Source organism: Elgaria multicarinata, chromosome 1, assembly GCF_023053635.1.
Source record: "Elgaria multicarinata webbii isolate HBS135686 ecotype San Diego chromosome 1, rElgMul1.1.pri, whole genome shotgun sequence".
Taxonomy (NCBI): Eukaryota; Metazoa; Chordata; class Lepidosauria; order Squamata; family Anguidae; genus Elgaria; species Elgaria multicarinata.
In genome coordinates this window covers 195,350,681-195,368,097 of record NC_086171.1, presented here as the reverse complement: position 1 = coordinate 195,368,097, position 17,417 = coordinate 195,350,681, and the positions used below count along the sequence as shown (strand labels likewise).

At 42.2% G+C, this 17,417-nt stretch overlaps 1 protein-coding gene across 2 annotated transcripts in view; it reads left to right on the top strand.

Annotated features, from left to right (window-relative positions):
• The first annotated feature begins 1,290 nt into the window (after positions 1 to 1,290).
• PEDS1 (plasmanylethanolamine desaturase 1) overlaps positions 1,291 to 17,417 on the top strand; it is a 33,021-nt gene continuing 16,894 nt past the window's right edge. For both annotated transcript variants that reach the window (XM_063146175.1, XM_063146166.1), the window contains exons 1-2: positions 1,291 to 1,621; positions 14,437 to 14,556. In XM_063146175.1, coding sequence (XP_063002245.1) covers positions 1,300 to 1,621; positions 14,437 to 14,556 — 442 coding nt within the window. In that variant the 5' untranslated portion in view covers positions 1,291 to 1,299. The remainder of the gene's footprint in view (positions 1,622 to 14,436; positions 14,557 to 17,417) is intronic.

Sequence of the window (17,417 nt, the reverse complement as noted above, 5' to 3'; positions counted from 1 at the left end):
TGCAGAATTTCCAGATCTGAACCACAATGGATTGCCTTGTTACAGAAAAACAAAAGTTTTGTGACACCGTACACATGCACACTCAGATGGGTACAGAGGGGGAAAATTGTAAGCAGGGCATGTAAAAGGCCATGAACTGCCAAGAAATATAAGGGGCCAGTTTCAATTATTTTTCTGGGCTCCATAAACCACGATTTATAATTATGAACCATAGTTTATGAACCCAGGAATGAGCATTGGGGTCCAAGCGCTCTTCCACTTACCAGTTTTGGTATGAAAATCTAGGCCTGCATTAAGCTAGCATTCTCTCCTAACATCCAAATCAGGAAACCCAGGCTTAATGTCAGTTAACAAACCAGGAAAATAAGGCTCACTTCTGAATTGTTTGGTCAAATAAACCTGTTAGCGCAGGGGTGAGGAACCTGTGGTCCTCCAGAAGCTGTTGGGCTCCCATCACGTGGCCACGGGTGATTCTGTCGTCCAATAACCTCTGGAGTTGTAGTCCAATAACCTTTTAGAGGTTCTCCACATCTGCACTAGGCAGCTTCTTTGGCCCTGCGATTTCATGGCCAGAAACCAGCCTTCCCCAACCTGGTACCCTCCAAGTATTTTGGACTACAACTCCCAGAATTCATGGGCATTATCCCATGCTGTCTGAGGCTGACGGAAGTCCAAAACATCTGGCCCAGAAGAGTAGCTGTGTTTTCGATTTTCTTACAAAGGTGTTCAGTTAGAAGACATTATAAGAACTTCAGCTATGGGGGACTTCTAGAAATGCAATTACAAAATGAAATGTAATAAATTAAATAAATGTAAATGAAATCAATACATGAAATAAATCCGTAAATGAAATCAATAACGATAACAGCACACAATTGCAAGAAGAAGAAGAAGAAAGCATCGCTACTCCTCTGGATTTGGCCGTTACAGAGACCGGCGCAGCAGGAACGGTCTCGCCCTTTGCAAAGTCTGCGTGCTCCCATCAGGAATTGTTACACCCACGGCAGACGCGTCCATTCCCCCACGTGCACTGGCTGGGCCGCCGCCCTGTTTCCTTAGTCACGCAGCAGGGGCGGGGCCAGGGAGGCGCCCCCTTCCTCACCCGGGGCCAAGGGATGGGCGGAGCCTGAGGCGGCCGGGCCTGAGTTTCGCCCCGCTTGCTCTGACGCCATTGGCCGAGACGGGGCGTCCGCCGATTCGCCGGACCCTCCCCGGAGGGGGCGTGGCCGGCCTGACGCCTCTTTCGGGCCGGGCGAAGGGCCTGCCTGCCTGCCTGGCCCTTGGGCGGGTTGCTTCGCGATGCTGCTGCCGCCACCGCTGCCTCGCGCGCTGGCGCCGGGCGGCTCCCCCGGGCCCGGAGCGCGAGCGACGGGGCTGGAGCTCCAGGGCGCGGCCGGCCGGCGGGAGCAGCCGGGCGAGGAAGGCGAGGAGGACTCGCGAGGCCGCGCCGGGGCCATGGCCATGGCCGAGGAGGGCGCCCCACGCCGGGCGGGCGGAGGCGGCGAGGCAGCCGGGGCGGAGGCCGCTGCGTCAGATGCCCAGGAGGAGCCCGAGGACGCCTGCCGCCGCTGGGGCGCGCAGCACGCCGGAGCCCGCGAGCTGGCCGACCTCTACTCCCCCGGTGAGTGAAGGAGCGGCGCATCTTCCGGCTGTAGGCTAAGCGAGGCCTGGAGCTTCAGGGCCGCTTCACACATGACGCCCGTTATTTTTCAGTTTGCGTGTGCACTTCAGGTGTCTGAAGATTTATCTCCTCTCCACCCCCAAAGAGTAAAATCTGGCCTGGTTCACACGTAAATGTTCGCTCTTTTTATTTCTCTACCCGGGATTGTTGCGCACTTGATGAGCGGCCGCTGGACGTGTGAACTGATTTTCGTGGAGAGGATTTGCATTGGAGGTGGCACCAGGAACGTTATTTTACCTATGACACGGAATCGGTCACGGGCGGTTTATGGCTGCAGGTTGTAATTAGAGTTTATACCTTTAGTTGCGTGGATTGATCCGTGGTGTGTGTGTGTTTTTATTTGCCTTGATTTTAAAAGGTGGTGCTGAATTATCTTGATAGTAGGTTTTAAGATTGCTTCTGTAATTGTATTTTTAAAAAGCGTGTTGAAAAAGGAAAATGTGCAGGATTAGTTGCTGGATCCTTATTTTAGTCAATCAAGAGGTTTCAGTACATTAATCTAATCCGTTAAAGTTGCCTTAGTTGCAACTTTTATGTGGGAATGAGCTATCTGTCCAGGTCTGATCTCACAAGAGGCATTTCTGGGGATAGTAGGTGAAAAGTGAATGAGAACATGGAGCTTGCTATGATGTTCACTCTTGTTGTAGAAATAGTGTGTGTCCCTTTGTTTTTTAGATAACTTATTCAGATGTAATTAGCAAGGGAATATGGTTTATTGATTAGGATTTCTTTAATTTGCCAATGGCAATGTGTGAAGTGGTTTTCTGAAGCTCACACTGCCAAGCATGACCATTTTTGAATTTTTCAGTAACTAATCCGAAGTAGCCGCATTCTGCATCCTTGTGATTTAATGTGGGTTGATTATCACTTAACACTGTTAGATTCATCTTGGAAGTTCTATGACCCTGGAGATTTGCTAAAATTCCTACACTGTGTATCTCACAGAAGTAGTGTTTATTCCAAGTGGTTTTTGGTGGATAGGGTAGAATCACAAATCAGTTATTTACCCCAAGTCCTAGGGTGGGCTGCAAGGTTCAGTAAATTGACTTGTCATATTCCCTTCAGTAAGTTGGAAAGATAAAAGGATAAATCTCCCCCCTCACCCCCCCCCCACAAGCCTGCTTTACACTTCTTATTATGACAGAAATGGGATGGTTATCTCTGCTAGTTATAGCAAGGCTTCAGATATTACTAGTTTTTATATTGCAACGTTTGGTTATTTAAGTTATTTGTGGCATGGCAACTGCAGAAAGAAAGGACCAAGTGGGTGTCCTTCCTTGTGGAAAGATGAGTGGAGCTGCCCATCAGCATAGTCATCTTAAGTATTTCCTCCTTGGAACAAAAGCGTCATTTTGACACTCAATGAGAACAGATTTCAATGGCAGGGTCTTACATATGTGACACTGTATTCAAATGTGATATAGTATCCCCACTTTATATTAAAGCTAGGGGAAGTCCAGGTGTCCTCATGGTTATGTGGCAGTGGTTCAGTTTTAAGAAATAGTGTGTTTGAGTAGTTGCTCATCTCCTGTGTTGGGGGAATGGATGCCCTAGTCAAACAAGGTGATGTCTCCAGATTATCTTTTTCTCTATTTCCGGCCTGCTCCTACTTTTTCACATGGTCTCCAAATTTAGTTGTCTTCTGTAAAATCAATGGCACAAAGGCCCCCACTGCTTTTTCAGGCTCTACCAAAGTAGTCCTAATATTGTGAGCGTTTCAAAGAATTGTAGAATAGTAGAGTTGGAAGGGGCCTATAAGGCCATCGAATCCAACCCCTGCTCATTGCAGGAATCCACCTCAAAGCTGATGGCTGTTCAGCTGCCTCTTGAATGCCTCTAGTGTGGGAGAGAGCCCACGACCTCCCTAGGTAATTGGTTCCATTGTTGTACTGCTCTAACAGTCAGGTTTTCCTGATGTCCAGATGAAATCTGGCTTCCTGCAACTTGAGCCTGTTACTCTGTGTCCTGCACTGTGGTATGGTATGAATGAATTAAAGAATTGAGAGCGATAATATTATTTGAACTCTTTCTCTATTTGGAGTTGTATGAGGACAACATTGTGGTTCCAGGTTGGGGTTATGATGAATTGTGGAGGGTGGGGAAAGGCAGATTATTTGATAGCGAATCTGAACTTTTGAGAAGTCATTATTTATTTATTTATTGCATTTCTGTGCTGTCCAATAGCCAAAGTTCTCTGGGCGGTTCATCATGAGTTCAAGTTTAACTCCAGAAAGGAATACTGGTGACTTGCTCTTTAGAAGTTCAGCCAGCTGCTTATTTGTGAGAAACAAGGCTTAGAGACTATTTATCTGGCCCATTCAGAAATCTCAGCCTGATTGCTTGGAATTTCCTATGAAAGCCAGGTGCTGAGGCTACTGGAAACCCCATGCAGTTGACCCAGGCAAGAGGTAGGCAACCCTTTTGGGCTGTGGAGCATATCTGGCAATTCGAGAAACTGTCCTGACTACCACAAAATGACTGAAGGCATGGCAAAGGACAAGTAACTTGCCCAGAAGACTGAGTACAAGGCAAAGGTGGACTCTGAGCCCCAGCATGCAAAACACCCCTTTAAACCCACAGTTTTCAGCCCCAGTAGAAACTTATTTCACAGCCATCACAGCTACCAGTAAGAAAATGTGTTCATCGAAGAGTTGAGCTGGAAGGCCATCGAATCCAACGCCCTGCTCAGTGCAGGAATCCACTCTAAAGCATACCTGACAGATGGTTGTCCAGCTGCCTCTTGAATGCCTCTAGCATGGGAGAGCCCACTATGTCCCTAGGTAATTGGTTCCATTGTCATACTGCTCTAACAGGAAGTTTTTCTTGATGTCCAGCTGGAACCTGACTTCCTGTAATTTGAGCCCATTATTCCATGTCCTGCACTCTGTGGTGACCGCAAAGAGATCCTGGCTCTCCTCTGTGTATCAACCTTTGAAATACCTGAAAAGTCCTATCATGTCTCCCTCACTCTTCTCTTTTCAAGGCTAAACATGCCCAGTTCTTTAAGTCTTTCCTCACAGGGCTTTGTTTCCAGACCCCTGATCATCCTCGTGTTCATAAGACACATTTTATTACTGTTGGGGCATTTTGGTGGGAGCCAAGAAAGGTGACTGTGGGCATATCAGTGCCCCTGTGTGTCATGTTGCCTACTCCTAGCCCAGACTACCTGACTGGGTCAGATGAACGTTCTCTCAGCAGCAGCATGACCTGTAGAATGAATAGAGGGATGTAACTATTGTCATAGGTGTTGACAATTGTGATAGTTGTTCAAAATCCTGCTTCCAGCACATCCCAAAGTTTACTGTTTCTTTTTTGAGTCTGTTAGAGATTTTGAGTAAACTTCATAAGAGAAGTGACATCTGGGAATTATAATCTGGAGAAACTTTTTCAGAGGCCTTAGCTGTGTATTGATTGAAATAAGTCAAGGCTTATGGATGTTGCTGTGTATCAGTAGTTTAGCACAGGTGCCAAGAATTTTTCCAGGTATGTATAGAACTGGTATCTTAAAAAATTTGGTGGCATGTCCTAAAACTTCTGGCATTCAGAAACTTGGGTGTCCTTTTTGCTTCACCTCTGCACATGAAACTCTGTCTTAGCCTCTTACACTGCAAGAATCTAAGTCCCTCCTTCATTCAGGGGAATAGCACGTATTTCCTCCAGTAACTTTCCTGTCTCATGTGACTAAGGCTTATAAGAGTGCTTTTTAGGTCACTTCCTTGCTGCACTGAAAGACAAAACCCCACCCATCCCAGGCTTCAGTGAATGAGGCTGTTAGATGCCAAGTGTTGGTGGATGCAGTTGCAGTGCAAACTGATCTGCTTGATTTAATTCTGTTTGTCACTCCGTTGTCCTGCCACTGCTGATCAGAACTGTCATTTCTTCAGTGTACAAGAAATAAAGTTTGGATCTTGGTCTGAACTTCAGTATTTAAGACATTTTTACTGATCACAATCTTGATTGTATTCTGAAAGTGCACAAATAACATGCACTTATTAGGCCACATTACATCAATGTAAGACAAGAGTCAACTCATGCAGTTTTGAATGCTTTCCTTCCTAGTCACCAGGAAGTGATCTGTACTCATCATAGGTGAGCAGCTCTTTATAAGTCTGCTTTAGCACAAACACATGTTTATTGCAGAATCAAATGATTATCTCCACTTTTTTTGTCACCTATACAAGTTATTCTGAACACAGAACAAGGGCTTTTATATGCAGTTGAGAGTTTTAATCAAATATTTGGAGTCTGAAATCCAGTAGACTAAAGGACATTTTTGGCTGTTTTTATTCTGTTCCAGACATCAAGCACACACAAAAGATCTGGTATTGTCATTGTTTTTCAGTTAATTGAAGGTAACCCCAAGACGCTTTGTTCAAGGTCAAAGCATAAATTGGAACTCTTCTATTTATTTTTTACAATGTGGGAGTTTGTTTCCTCAATCAGAACTTAAGACATAAAGGGCTTAAAATAAGGATCAACAACAGGAGGTCCCCAGGAGATACTGTCTCCCCCCCTTTTTTTGGGGGGGGGGGCAACTTATGGGTGTGAAAATAATTGTAATTGAACTTGCCAGCAGGCCATTTGGGAGGTGAAATTTGGGGCTCCAGGCCTCCATCTCTTACTCTGTTCACTAAATAGGTCTCTAAGAAATCAATTTGCTCGCTAGGGCTTAAAGGGAAGTGGCCGTAAAAGCTTTACCGAGCTAGCAGTGTTGTTCCATTATTTGAGAGTACTGTTGTGACTTCTTGAATAAAGTGTTGGACTTTGATCCAGGGATTCTATCTTCAAAACCTTTCTTAGCCATAAGTAACCCAACACACACCACAGTTCAAAACTTGCATATCTGAAACTTGGCTTATAGCAGGCTATCTAAATCTTACTGTGCTTAATGGAGAAAAGATTATAAAATCCTTGTATATTAAGTACAGCACTATTCATAATATGTAAATGAAAACTAGTTACTTAGGAGTAATGCAAATATGTTGATTTTGCAGCAAGCACTGTAATTTATGATATAGCCTTACAGGGTGGATGGGGAGGAAGTAGATTCTGCTATACTAAAGGTTATCCCCTCCCTACCTTGCAGGAATGTGAATGGAACATTCCAGGGATATCCTGTCCTCTTCTGTCAATGCAGCATTACTCCCAAATTCTCAGATTCTTGCAAGTATGGCTGATGTACAAAAGTTCACTGCTCATAAATGAAATACATAAGTGATGCTGGCTGGGAGAGTTCTAAATACTTGAGAACAATAAACCAGACCTAACAACATCTGTGCTGAAAATATGCAAGGGACATCTGGGCCCTAGAAAGCCTTTTGGATGGTGGTCTTGTTGCTAGTTCTTATGGTCATATTCCTCCATGTGATTCTGTACAGAGGTATATGGCAGGGTAGTGTGAACCAGATGATAAAAACACCTTGCAGCGATGATAACCATTCTTGCAAAAATAAAAACCATGCTGGATCAGACCAAAGGCTTATCTAGTCCAGCAGTCTGTTCCCACAGTAGCTTGCCGGAAGGCCACAAGTAGGACATGAGTGCAGACGCCTTCTCTCACTTGTGTTTGTCCATCTTCACAAAATGACCCCAGGACAGGTCGCAATTCACAATGTCATTAAAACTAACAAAAGCAATAAAAATGCACAACTGGTCATTATCAAAAACATCTGTATATACTGTGCATCAACTACGTTGCTCTAATGAATAAGCCCAGCCATCTAAACAAAAGACTTGTTGAAAAAGGATAGTTTTGAACTGTTGCTGAGAGCTGACCCATGTTGATAGGAGGCTGACCTCCAGATTATTACACAGTCATTGTGGCGCCACTGAGAAAGTCATATTTTGAATTCTAGAAGACTGGACTGTGGGATGGTATAACCCAAAAGCTGGATTTAAATTTTTGATTGGGGTGATAAGGGGTGAGGTACTCTTTAAGTAGCCAGATCTTAAGCCATTTAGGGCTTTATACCAGCACCTTGATTTAGGCTTGGTGTGGAACTCTTTAAGGACTGGTGTTATATGGTCTTGCATAGCTGGACCTGTCAACATCCTTTGCACTGCATTTTGCACAAGCTGCTGTCTCCGAACAATCTTCAAGGGCACTTCCATGTAGAGCACCTACTGTATTTCTTTGATTCTAAGACACTTTTCCCCCCATATAAACATCTCTAAAAACGGGGTGCATCTTAGAATCGTGGGTGCGTTTATTATTTCTTAGGATCAAAGCTTTTTTTTTCTGTTGGTGGTACTGAAATTAGTGTGTGTCTTACAATCAATGGCATCTTAGAATCGAAAAAATACGGTAACAATAGTTTAATCAACAGGTTATCCATGCATGAATTACTGTCCCTAGGCTATCAGAAACATACCCTATTTCTTCGATTCTAAGACACACTTTTTCCCATATAAACTTCTCTAAAAATGGGGTGCGTCTTAGAATCGCGGGTGTGTCTTAGGGGTTTTTTTTCCTGTTGGTGATACTGAAATTAGTGTGCATCTTAGAATCGAAGAAATACGGTATGTTGCTGACAAACCAGATATAGATGGAAGAAGGCATGCCATGACACTGCAGCCACTAGAACCTCCAGTGATAAGATAGAACCAAAGACTCCTGCCTACCTGGCTACGCACCTCCTCCTTCAGGGGAAGTACAATCCCATCTAAAGCAGACCGCTGCCCTAATTCCTGGACTTAAGAACCACCAATTCAAAGTGCCCCTGTTTTGTTCATCCTATCCCTACCTACAAACACTGATCAAGGACCTATGCAGCTTCACCTGATTCTGATAGAAAGGAAAGAAAGCTCTGTGTCATCAGCATACTGTTGGCACTTTGCCCCAGATCACTTATTGATCACTCCCAGAAGTTTCATATAGCTGATATGAATAACATCTATAATATGTATCCCAGCAACTGGAACTGAGGCATGTCACTTCTGATATTGAAGGTGTTACGTGGCCATTGGGACTGGTGACGATCACCATGTCTTGTGGTAGTGAATTCCATAGTTTAATTCTGTGCTGTGTAAAGAAGTACTTCCTTTTATTTATTTATTTATTTAGAATATTTATAGACCGCTCCCCACTGAAAAGTTTCGGAGCGGTGTACAAGGTAAAATGAAAATAAAACAGAGCTTCATGGGAAGGCCATTGATATTAGGGAGACTTCTTTCCCCCTCTCTCATATCTGCTCTCTCCACAGCATACATAAACTTACACACCTCTATCATGTCTCTGGTTACTCATCCTCTTTCTAAGCCGGGGGGGGGGGGGGCAAGATATGGGCCACATGCCACAAGTGGCCTCCTGTCCTTTTTTGTTGTCCCCAGCACTGCTGTCATGGCAGCAGAAAAGCCAAATTTTCCATTTAAAACAAGGTGTGCAGCAGGCACCCAGTTTGATTTAAAGCAAAACCATGTTCCACGAGAACAGAATTTTGCTTTAAAATAACGCCACATGCACTTTGTTTTCAAATAGAAAAATGTGTATTTTTTGCTGCTGAATTTGGGTGGGTGAGTGTGGTTCCTGGTGGGTTCTGTTGGAGGGAGAATTGGCCCCCAGAGGTTTCCCACTAAACCCCAAGCATTGCAATCTTTCCTTGTGGGAATTGCTCCAGTCCATTGATTGTTCTTTTCTGCACCTTTTCCAGCTCCACAAATACCCCTTTTCAAAAGTGCGGTGACCAGAAACGTACACAATGTTCCAAGTGTTGTAACACCATACACCTGTATCAAGATGTTACGTAATTGGCAGCTTAATTTTCTGTTCCTTTCCTGATGATCCCCAATCTGGATTTTGCCTCTTTCACAGCAGCTGCACACTTGGTCAACAATTCCATTGAACTGTGCTTGGTTTCTAAGCTGCATGCTAACTGGAATGCATGGCTAGCGCCCCTCCTGTAACAGTTGACCAAGAACTCTGTGTGGTGTCATGGCACTTGGTATTTCACCTCCCTGCTCCACATATTGGCTACTGCTAGGGTGAAGGAAAACTAGGTAAAATCAACGATACTGGACAATAAATTTTCCAAAACTGATTCCCACCCACCCCGGGAAACTTTTCCAATGCTTTATTTCCTCTCCTCCCTCCCCCCCCCCCCACATTTAAGAAGTTCATTATTAACAATGAATGGATGCCAGTTGCAAATAAAAATATTAGGCAAGTTTGGCAGTTTCAAAATTATAAATGTGTGGTTTTCGGCATATCATGCACAGTTCTTTGAGTTGCTAAAGTTTATTGGTTGTGTCAACAATTTTCAGTGCCTTCGTTATTCCCTTAAATTTAAACAATAGTGAAGTCCATTCTATTGTCTTTATATTTTTACAAGTTATCCAATGAAGTATCCTGCATATTATAACATTAAGGGTTAGGGTGGCTGTAAGCCACTGAACCTAGAGGCTTATGGCTGTCCAATGCAGAGCAGGACGAGTGGTGGAGGCAATATTTGCCTCTGTGCTCCTCCTGCTCTGGCTAGGTGGGCTTTTTCACCCATCTAGCTGGGGTGCTTCAGAGCAATAGGGAAGGAAGCTAGGGAGACCCAAAGATTTATCTTAAGCCACCCTTCCCAGTCCCCTCCGTTCCCGCCCACTGGCATGTCCCCTTTCCCTACTTTCAGAGGTCACTGAGAGCCAGTCAGCTCAGTTTTCCCCTCACTGGCTGCTTGAGGGAGCGGACAGGGAGTTTGGATTCCTGGGTCCAAGGTCAGAGTGCTGTTCAACCTCGGATGCAAGGATACAAAATATCCTATCCCCACCCCCAACTTTGTCTAGGGATCATAGGGTTGCTCCCTCTATGTGCTTTAATTTCTCCCCTCAAATATTTCAGGTTTACTACTTGTATTGGGACAAAAATAACAAGGGGTCCCTTTTTTTGCTATCTTTTTAGCTATGTTTACTAAATACAAGTAATATAAACACTTTAAATTAGCTTACACTATGCAAATAATTTTCTTATTCAGATAAGTGATTTGCATATGAAAAATTACAATGCATTACATGTGTTTTCTCCATGCTACACATGGTTTTGGACTGAGTGTATTGCTCAGTTTTGTCTGAAGTGCTTGCAGCGGCTGCATATCACTTTAATTGTCAGAGTGGAAAAAGGTATTAATGTTTGTTGAATTGGTCCATTTGTTTTGTATTTAATAGTCACTTCTACATTTAGCTACTAAGGGTTAGTTCCATGTTTACTTATAAGTAAAACTGGAACCCAACCCTATGTCTCTTCATTCTACTTGGGAACCTCGATCTCTGTGTTTGATTTTTAATTTGTCTGTTAGGATTTTTAAAATGCCTTAAATGTATGTCCAGTAACATATTATTTGCGGTCATGCCATTTGGAATAGTAGCTGCAATTTAATTTCACATGATATATGTTTTTCTGCCTCCCATTACATGATAATTGTGGATGTATTTGGCACACTGCCAGCAGTTTTTCACCATAGTTCAACCTAAATCTTTCAAGGGAAGGAAATAGATTGCAGCATTTAGTAGCTGTGACTATTATTGCTGCTTTCAACAAAAATGGCCTTAATGACTCCTAGGCTAAAACACCTTAGCTGGCAGGTTTTATTTATATTAAAGGAGTGCCCAGTGTTCTGTGGATTAGAAATTTTCAGTTCTCTAGTTTCTTATGCTATTTAGCACTTGTTAGGTGGACTTTTTCTGCTGAATAATCACCAGCTCAATACTGAAGCGGTAACTAACAATACATCAAATGGCTATCTCTATATCTAAATATTAAGCCGATGCTAAAGTACCCTAGCTTTAAAATCTGTTCTGTGTTAGAGGATCTTAGCTATTTGTGCAAAGTGTTTTAGTTCTTAAATGAGGCACTCCATTACTTTGTTTGTCCTTTGTCCGTAAAAATGGTTAAGTGATTTAAGCCTTGTGGCTTTTGGTTTTGCAAGGAATCTTCCGTTGCTGTTGGATGCAAAGTGTATACTCTAGATCTGCATCGCCCATCAAGCAAAACACAGCCAGCTGGGCATGAACTCTGTTTTGCCAGGTGCTTGATATGCCTTCTCCCCAGCAATTGGAAACAAGAGATTTATCAAGCCGCTTGTGGGCTGTGTTGAGCTTTGTGGATCAAAAGGCCTAGTGTAAATAATGAAAGCAGTAAATGGATTAAACTAGGCTACACAGTGTTAAAAGTCCTGGAACTGCCCTATTTTGATTAGAGACACAGGGCTGACAACTTCAAGTGCAAAGGGGATATTGATAGTAATTAATATTTAAAAATATTGCAACAACACACACTTTGCTGCGTCTTATTACTGAACGCTCAAGTGTGCTATTAGCATCTTTTTTCCTAATCTAGGCACTTTCCAGTTGTGTTCATTCTTGGCCTTAGGAACGTAATTGGGATTTCGTTTAGATCCATTAATTCTGCAAAATCCTAAGCTTTGACTTGAAAAGGCAGGGCTCTCTTCACAAGCAGCTTGAACATGGTTTCCCTTGGGAGATGCCTATAAGTGCCATGATGTTCCCACACCTTAATTGTTCCTTGTGGACTTGGGCATTTAGTTCTTCTGTTTAGGGTGCAGTTGTTCCTATGCAGAAAGTGGGTGTTAATGAAGTTACATGGATTTCATAGAGGCTGATTTAAAATAACAGCCTTATTGTGATCATCCACTTTTCTGAAACAGGCTACTATCAGTCTTACGTGCCTTGTTTTACGTATGACAACCATGGGTATGAAGAAACTGTATTGGCTTCCGTAAAATTCTTCCCACTTTACTTAAAAACTACATTTCAGGGCTTGTTCAGTTAATTTGCGACAACAAAATAAGATAAAAACAGCAGCAAGTCAATCCATTCCCTAGATGTGGGGATCTATGCATGCTTTTCCATTGAGTAAACTTAATGCTTCCCTGGTTCATGCATTTGATGGGACTGAAGTTGTCTTTGCTTAATAGAGGAGTGTATTCTCCCCTTCATCTTGTAGATAGAACTTAGTGTGAAGTGGGTGTGCCATACAAATTCATGCAAAGGCCCAGCTCACGTGATCGTCTTCCTCCAACCCCCTCCCCCCACCAATATTTGGGAAAACATTGCAAACTGGACCTTGGTGTGATTGAGCATGCATGTGTTTAGCAACTAGTTAACATTAGATGCCTGTAGTAGGAGAGGGAGGAAAGAGCTCATGACTCTGTCACATGGGCAGAACTTGCCACATTGCATAATCAATCTATGATTAGTTCTTACATGAACTTTGGGTTGTTTAACCCACGAATACCCATAGTGTCTTGACAAACTCCAGTCTGGCCGATCAGAGGTTGATTATGCAAAGCAGCAGTGGCTCATGTACAGCACACAACCAGGCAAATTGCGGATAGATTAACCCATGATTTGCCTGGCACCATTACAAATTTTGCCACCATTATGCCACCATTACATGTGGCATGCCCAATGTTATTTCATCTTCCACAAAGGTCTCAGCTGATGTATGAACTTGTAAGGTGTCCTGTCTTTCATATTGGCTTCTGGCCAAATACTGGTCTGGGTTTCTTTATCCTGTTTCTTCCAAAATTTAGTAGTTGCTTCCATCAGAATGGATTTGATTTAAATCACTACTCAGAAAGACTCAATTTAATCATGTGACTCCCCCCCCCAAAAAAAAGTACAGTCTTCCTCGCTATATTTTACACAACTCAGAGTTACCAAAGACTCATTCTTGCTGGTATAATCTTAATATTTACAACCAAATGAAGGTTTCATTTTTAGAATAGCAACTTTTCAGATTAGTTTACAGTTCTATAAAAAAATACTGATTTGGTTATACTATTAGAAACACATCATAGATAGATAATTATGAAATTATTGCGAGGTGAACTATCTCCAGTTTAATAGGTTAATCATTCATATTTGGACAACTTTTCTGCTGTACTTTATTGGAAGGAGAAAAATAATCTTACGGAAACCTCTGGAAGAGCATGACGTTGTGAATGGATTAATGGAATTCATTTACCAAAAAATTTAAACAGCCACATGACGTAATTAAAAACTAATCCTTATGATGAATAACTTTTGGACTATAATGTATCTTAAATAGAAAACTATCTTTAGATAGATTTTTCCTCAAAAAGCATTTTATTAAAAAAAATTCCAATTTAAATAAAAAAATCCAGTGTGTTTTTTTTTTAAAAAAAATCATTGATTTTTATCCACCCTGCCTTTCATGATAACTGTACCAAACATGGGCACAACTGAGGGACCTAGTTAAACTATCCAAAATGATGGTATGACAAAGGAAACTTGCTTATCTTCTGGCTCCCACTAGTAGTGCACAGCAGATAATTTTGCAGTTTTGCTGCCCATAACTCTCATCTTATTGCCTAGTAACTACAAGAAAGGACAGGATTTGCCCATCAAACTCTTCACTGCTTGTGGGTTCACATAGACATCTGGTTGGCAGATGTGGGAAACAGGTGCTGGGCCAGATAGGCCTTGGGTCTGATTCATCAGGCCTGTTATTATATTCACTCTTAGCTATTATTTATTTATTTATTTATTTAACGCCATCAATGTACATGGTGCTGTACAGAGTAAAACAATAAAATAGCAAGACCCTGCCGCATAGGCTTACATTCTAATAAAATCATAATAAAACAATAAGAAGGGGAAGAGAATGCACCAAACAGGCACAGGGTAGAGTAAAACTAACAGTATATCAAAATAAGTGAGTGGGGGGGGGGAGTTCAGTGCTTTGTTTTCTAAAAATTTCTATAAATAAAAAATGCCCTTTTTGTTTACAGGGAAGCGGCTGCAAGAATGGATTAGTGTCATCTTGTGTTTTTCTCTGATGTCTTTCAACTTCTACAATCTCCTCTTCTGCTTGAGACTGGAACATGCCTTCTCAATTATTGTTGGGATATGTAAGTATGAACTAACTGTAATACAGTAAATGATACGCTCTGCAATTGCTGAAGTGCATGTTGGAAACAAATGCCATCATAAACAAGTTGTGCCTTAACTAGAGAAAGCATGTTGTCTGCAAATATAAGTTGAATGCATCAAGATCCATTTCTTTGGATTCCCCCACCCATCATCTCCAGTTTTTTGTTTGTTTCATTCTCTACCCTTCAATGAAATTCTAATGACAGCGTCCAAACTTTCAAAATACAAAGTAAAATTTGTATAGAAGTAGGGACATAAGTAAACCCTGTCATCATAATAAATCAATACATGCATGCGAGTTAGGATTGACATTTCTACTCGCTGTAGCACGTGTCTTATCAATCTTTGGCAAAGGTGATTAGAACAGCCTCCACCTTCTCTTCAGCCCAGAGATGGGGGGATATCCAGGTAATTGCACTGAGCTTCAGAGGACTCAGCATAGAGATGGGGAAGATTCACACATCATGACAAACAAGAATTCAACAACCTAGGATTTAAATGAGCTATGGGTTAGGAGTATGTATGAACCACATGTGTCTCTGCATTGTTCTAGCTGTAATAATAATACAGAGAAGCTGGCAATTAAATCTATCCTGAGAACTATCCCAGCATACACTCCTTGAACAGGATGCTCAACTTCTCAGTTAATTCTCCTGCCTCAGCACTGAAAGCAGGGAGGTGCTGTGAGGCTAGCATCTGTGGTTAATGGATGGCCATAAAAGCTTAAATCGAAAGAATTTACTTGAAAGGCAGACTTCAGTACAGGGGTATGCAACCCTTGGCCTCATTTCAAAAGCCCTCTGCAAGCGATCAGTTCAGACCTCGGGCAAGAGCCATCTCTCCCTCTTCCAGAAGCCTGCTGGATGGGTGTGTGTGTGTGTGTGTGTGTGTGTGTGAGTGAGTGTGAAAGAAAGTCAGGGTGGCTCTGCCTGCTAGTGACATGTGGTCCCCAACAGTTTACCCTTGAGAGAATGTGGCCCTTAACAGAAGAAAGGTTCTCTGTCCTGCTTTAGCAATTCCTTTGGAGCTTTTCTCCCAGATGCTCTCTCTGCTTTTCAAGTGCGGGAATTTGAATTGGCGAAGTAAAAACTTGTAGAAGAACGACTTGTGTGAATGTCTTGTATTCCATGCCTAAGTGCCCGTATGCTTTGGGTTATCTGGTGGAAGCACTACCGTTCGGACGTGCAGGATGTTGCAACCTGCAAGGGCATGATAGATTGCTGTATTCCCAACTTCACCGTGCTTTGCAGCTTCTGCTTTTTGTAGCCTGTCCGTCGATTGTTGAGAAAAGTGTTTCTGCTCATGTAGGTTAAGCTGGTGTGTGAGAGACTTCTTAGGAAAACGGGAGCCCTAGATTATGTAACCTGTTGGGTTAACTGAGAAATCCACTGGAGAAAATATTCACTTCACCATTGAGAGAGGTTGTTGTGTTGGCAGAGGGAGAGGATTTAAAATGCCTCCACTGGCTACTTTTATTAGATCTTCTTCACTGGCAAGTATTGGAATTTCTGCTCTGAGTGGTACAGTCCAGAAACTTGCTATTATTGCAGGGCCTGATCCAAAAACAGGCTGTCATCCTGCAACATGGCATACATTTAACTGGCTCCAAGGAGCAAACCACCTCCTTGGTTCAGTTCTGCATATTAATGATACTTGCTTTGGTGTTGCCCTTTGAAAATGGAACATGGAAATGTCACTGCAATTAATGTCTCAGAACCTGTGGTGCAAGTACTATATTAGGGAGTTGTGCTTTATGAGCTTGCCTCGGTGCAATCATTGATCTCAAAACAGCTCACCCAGGGAGAGCATCTTGTGCTTCGAGTTCTTTGGGTGCTCATCCAGATTGTTCTATGAACAGCCTCTCTAACTCCCAAGGGTAAACACTACAAATGAATTTCGTATCGATGAATTGACCGGTGTCTTTTTTCTTTTTCTTTTTTTTTTGAACTCGGTGCTGAAGGCTTCTATTTAAAGTTATCACCTATTATACTGTTGTAAATGGTTGTTCAACTGAATTGTCACAAGGCCAAACTTCCATGGTGGCAAGGTTCCAAGTTCAGCTACTAGTGGATAAGGTTAACAACTTACAGATAATGTTATTTAAGTAGTAGTAAATCATTAAAATAGTGGAACTGAGATTCTGTGTAAAGAGAGCTTTCTAGCAACCACTGGTGGTCCAATTTTTAAAATGCTATCAGTGTTTTATGGCCTCAGTCCAAATAAGCAGCTAGTTCCCTGCGCCCAGGGAAACTTTGGCTCTTTGTTTCTCAAATGTCATATTGCAAACTGCATTTCTAATTGGGGGGACGGGACCCTTAGATCGACTACTAAGAAACATTGCTTTGCATTCTGTTTGCTTGCAATGAATTTTTTCACTTGCTATGGAGTTATTCCCTAAAATGTCTGACATTGCAAAGTTACAAGTAGCTTAATACAAAATTATAGGCACCTAGCACCGGATAATGTTTTGTTATACTGTTATTGCTTGAAGCCTAAGAATATTAGAGTCCTACAGGGCAGCAAATATAAGAATCTGGACTTCCTAGGTGATTGATTTGATATCTTGAGGAACATTTTTCATCTCTTTTCTAGCAGCTGAGATCATCCCTGTATCTAAAAAAAAGCTTTTTTCCAGTGAGTAGCCATTGTATTGCAGCACAGTTTCATATCTTTTTTTAAACATGGGTATTAACGGATTGTAGAGTGCTAAACTTGGAATCATAGTCTACAGAACAGGCATGTTGACAAGATTGTGTGCAAGAGTTCCTAACCTAATTTTTTGCTATTTTTATTGTAAAGGAAGTATTTTCATAAGAAAAAAAACCACCTTTTTGACAGT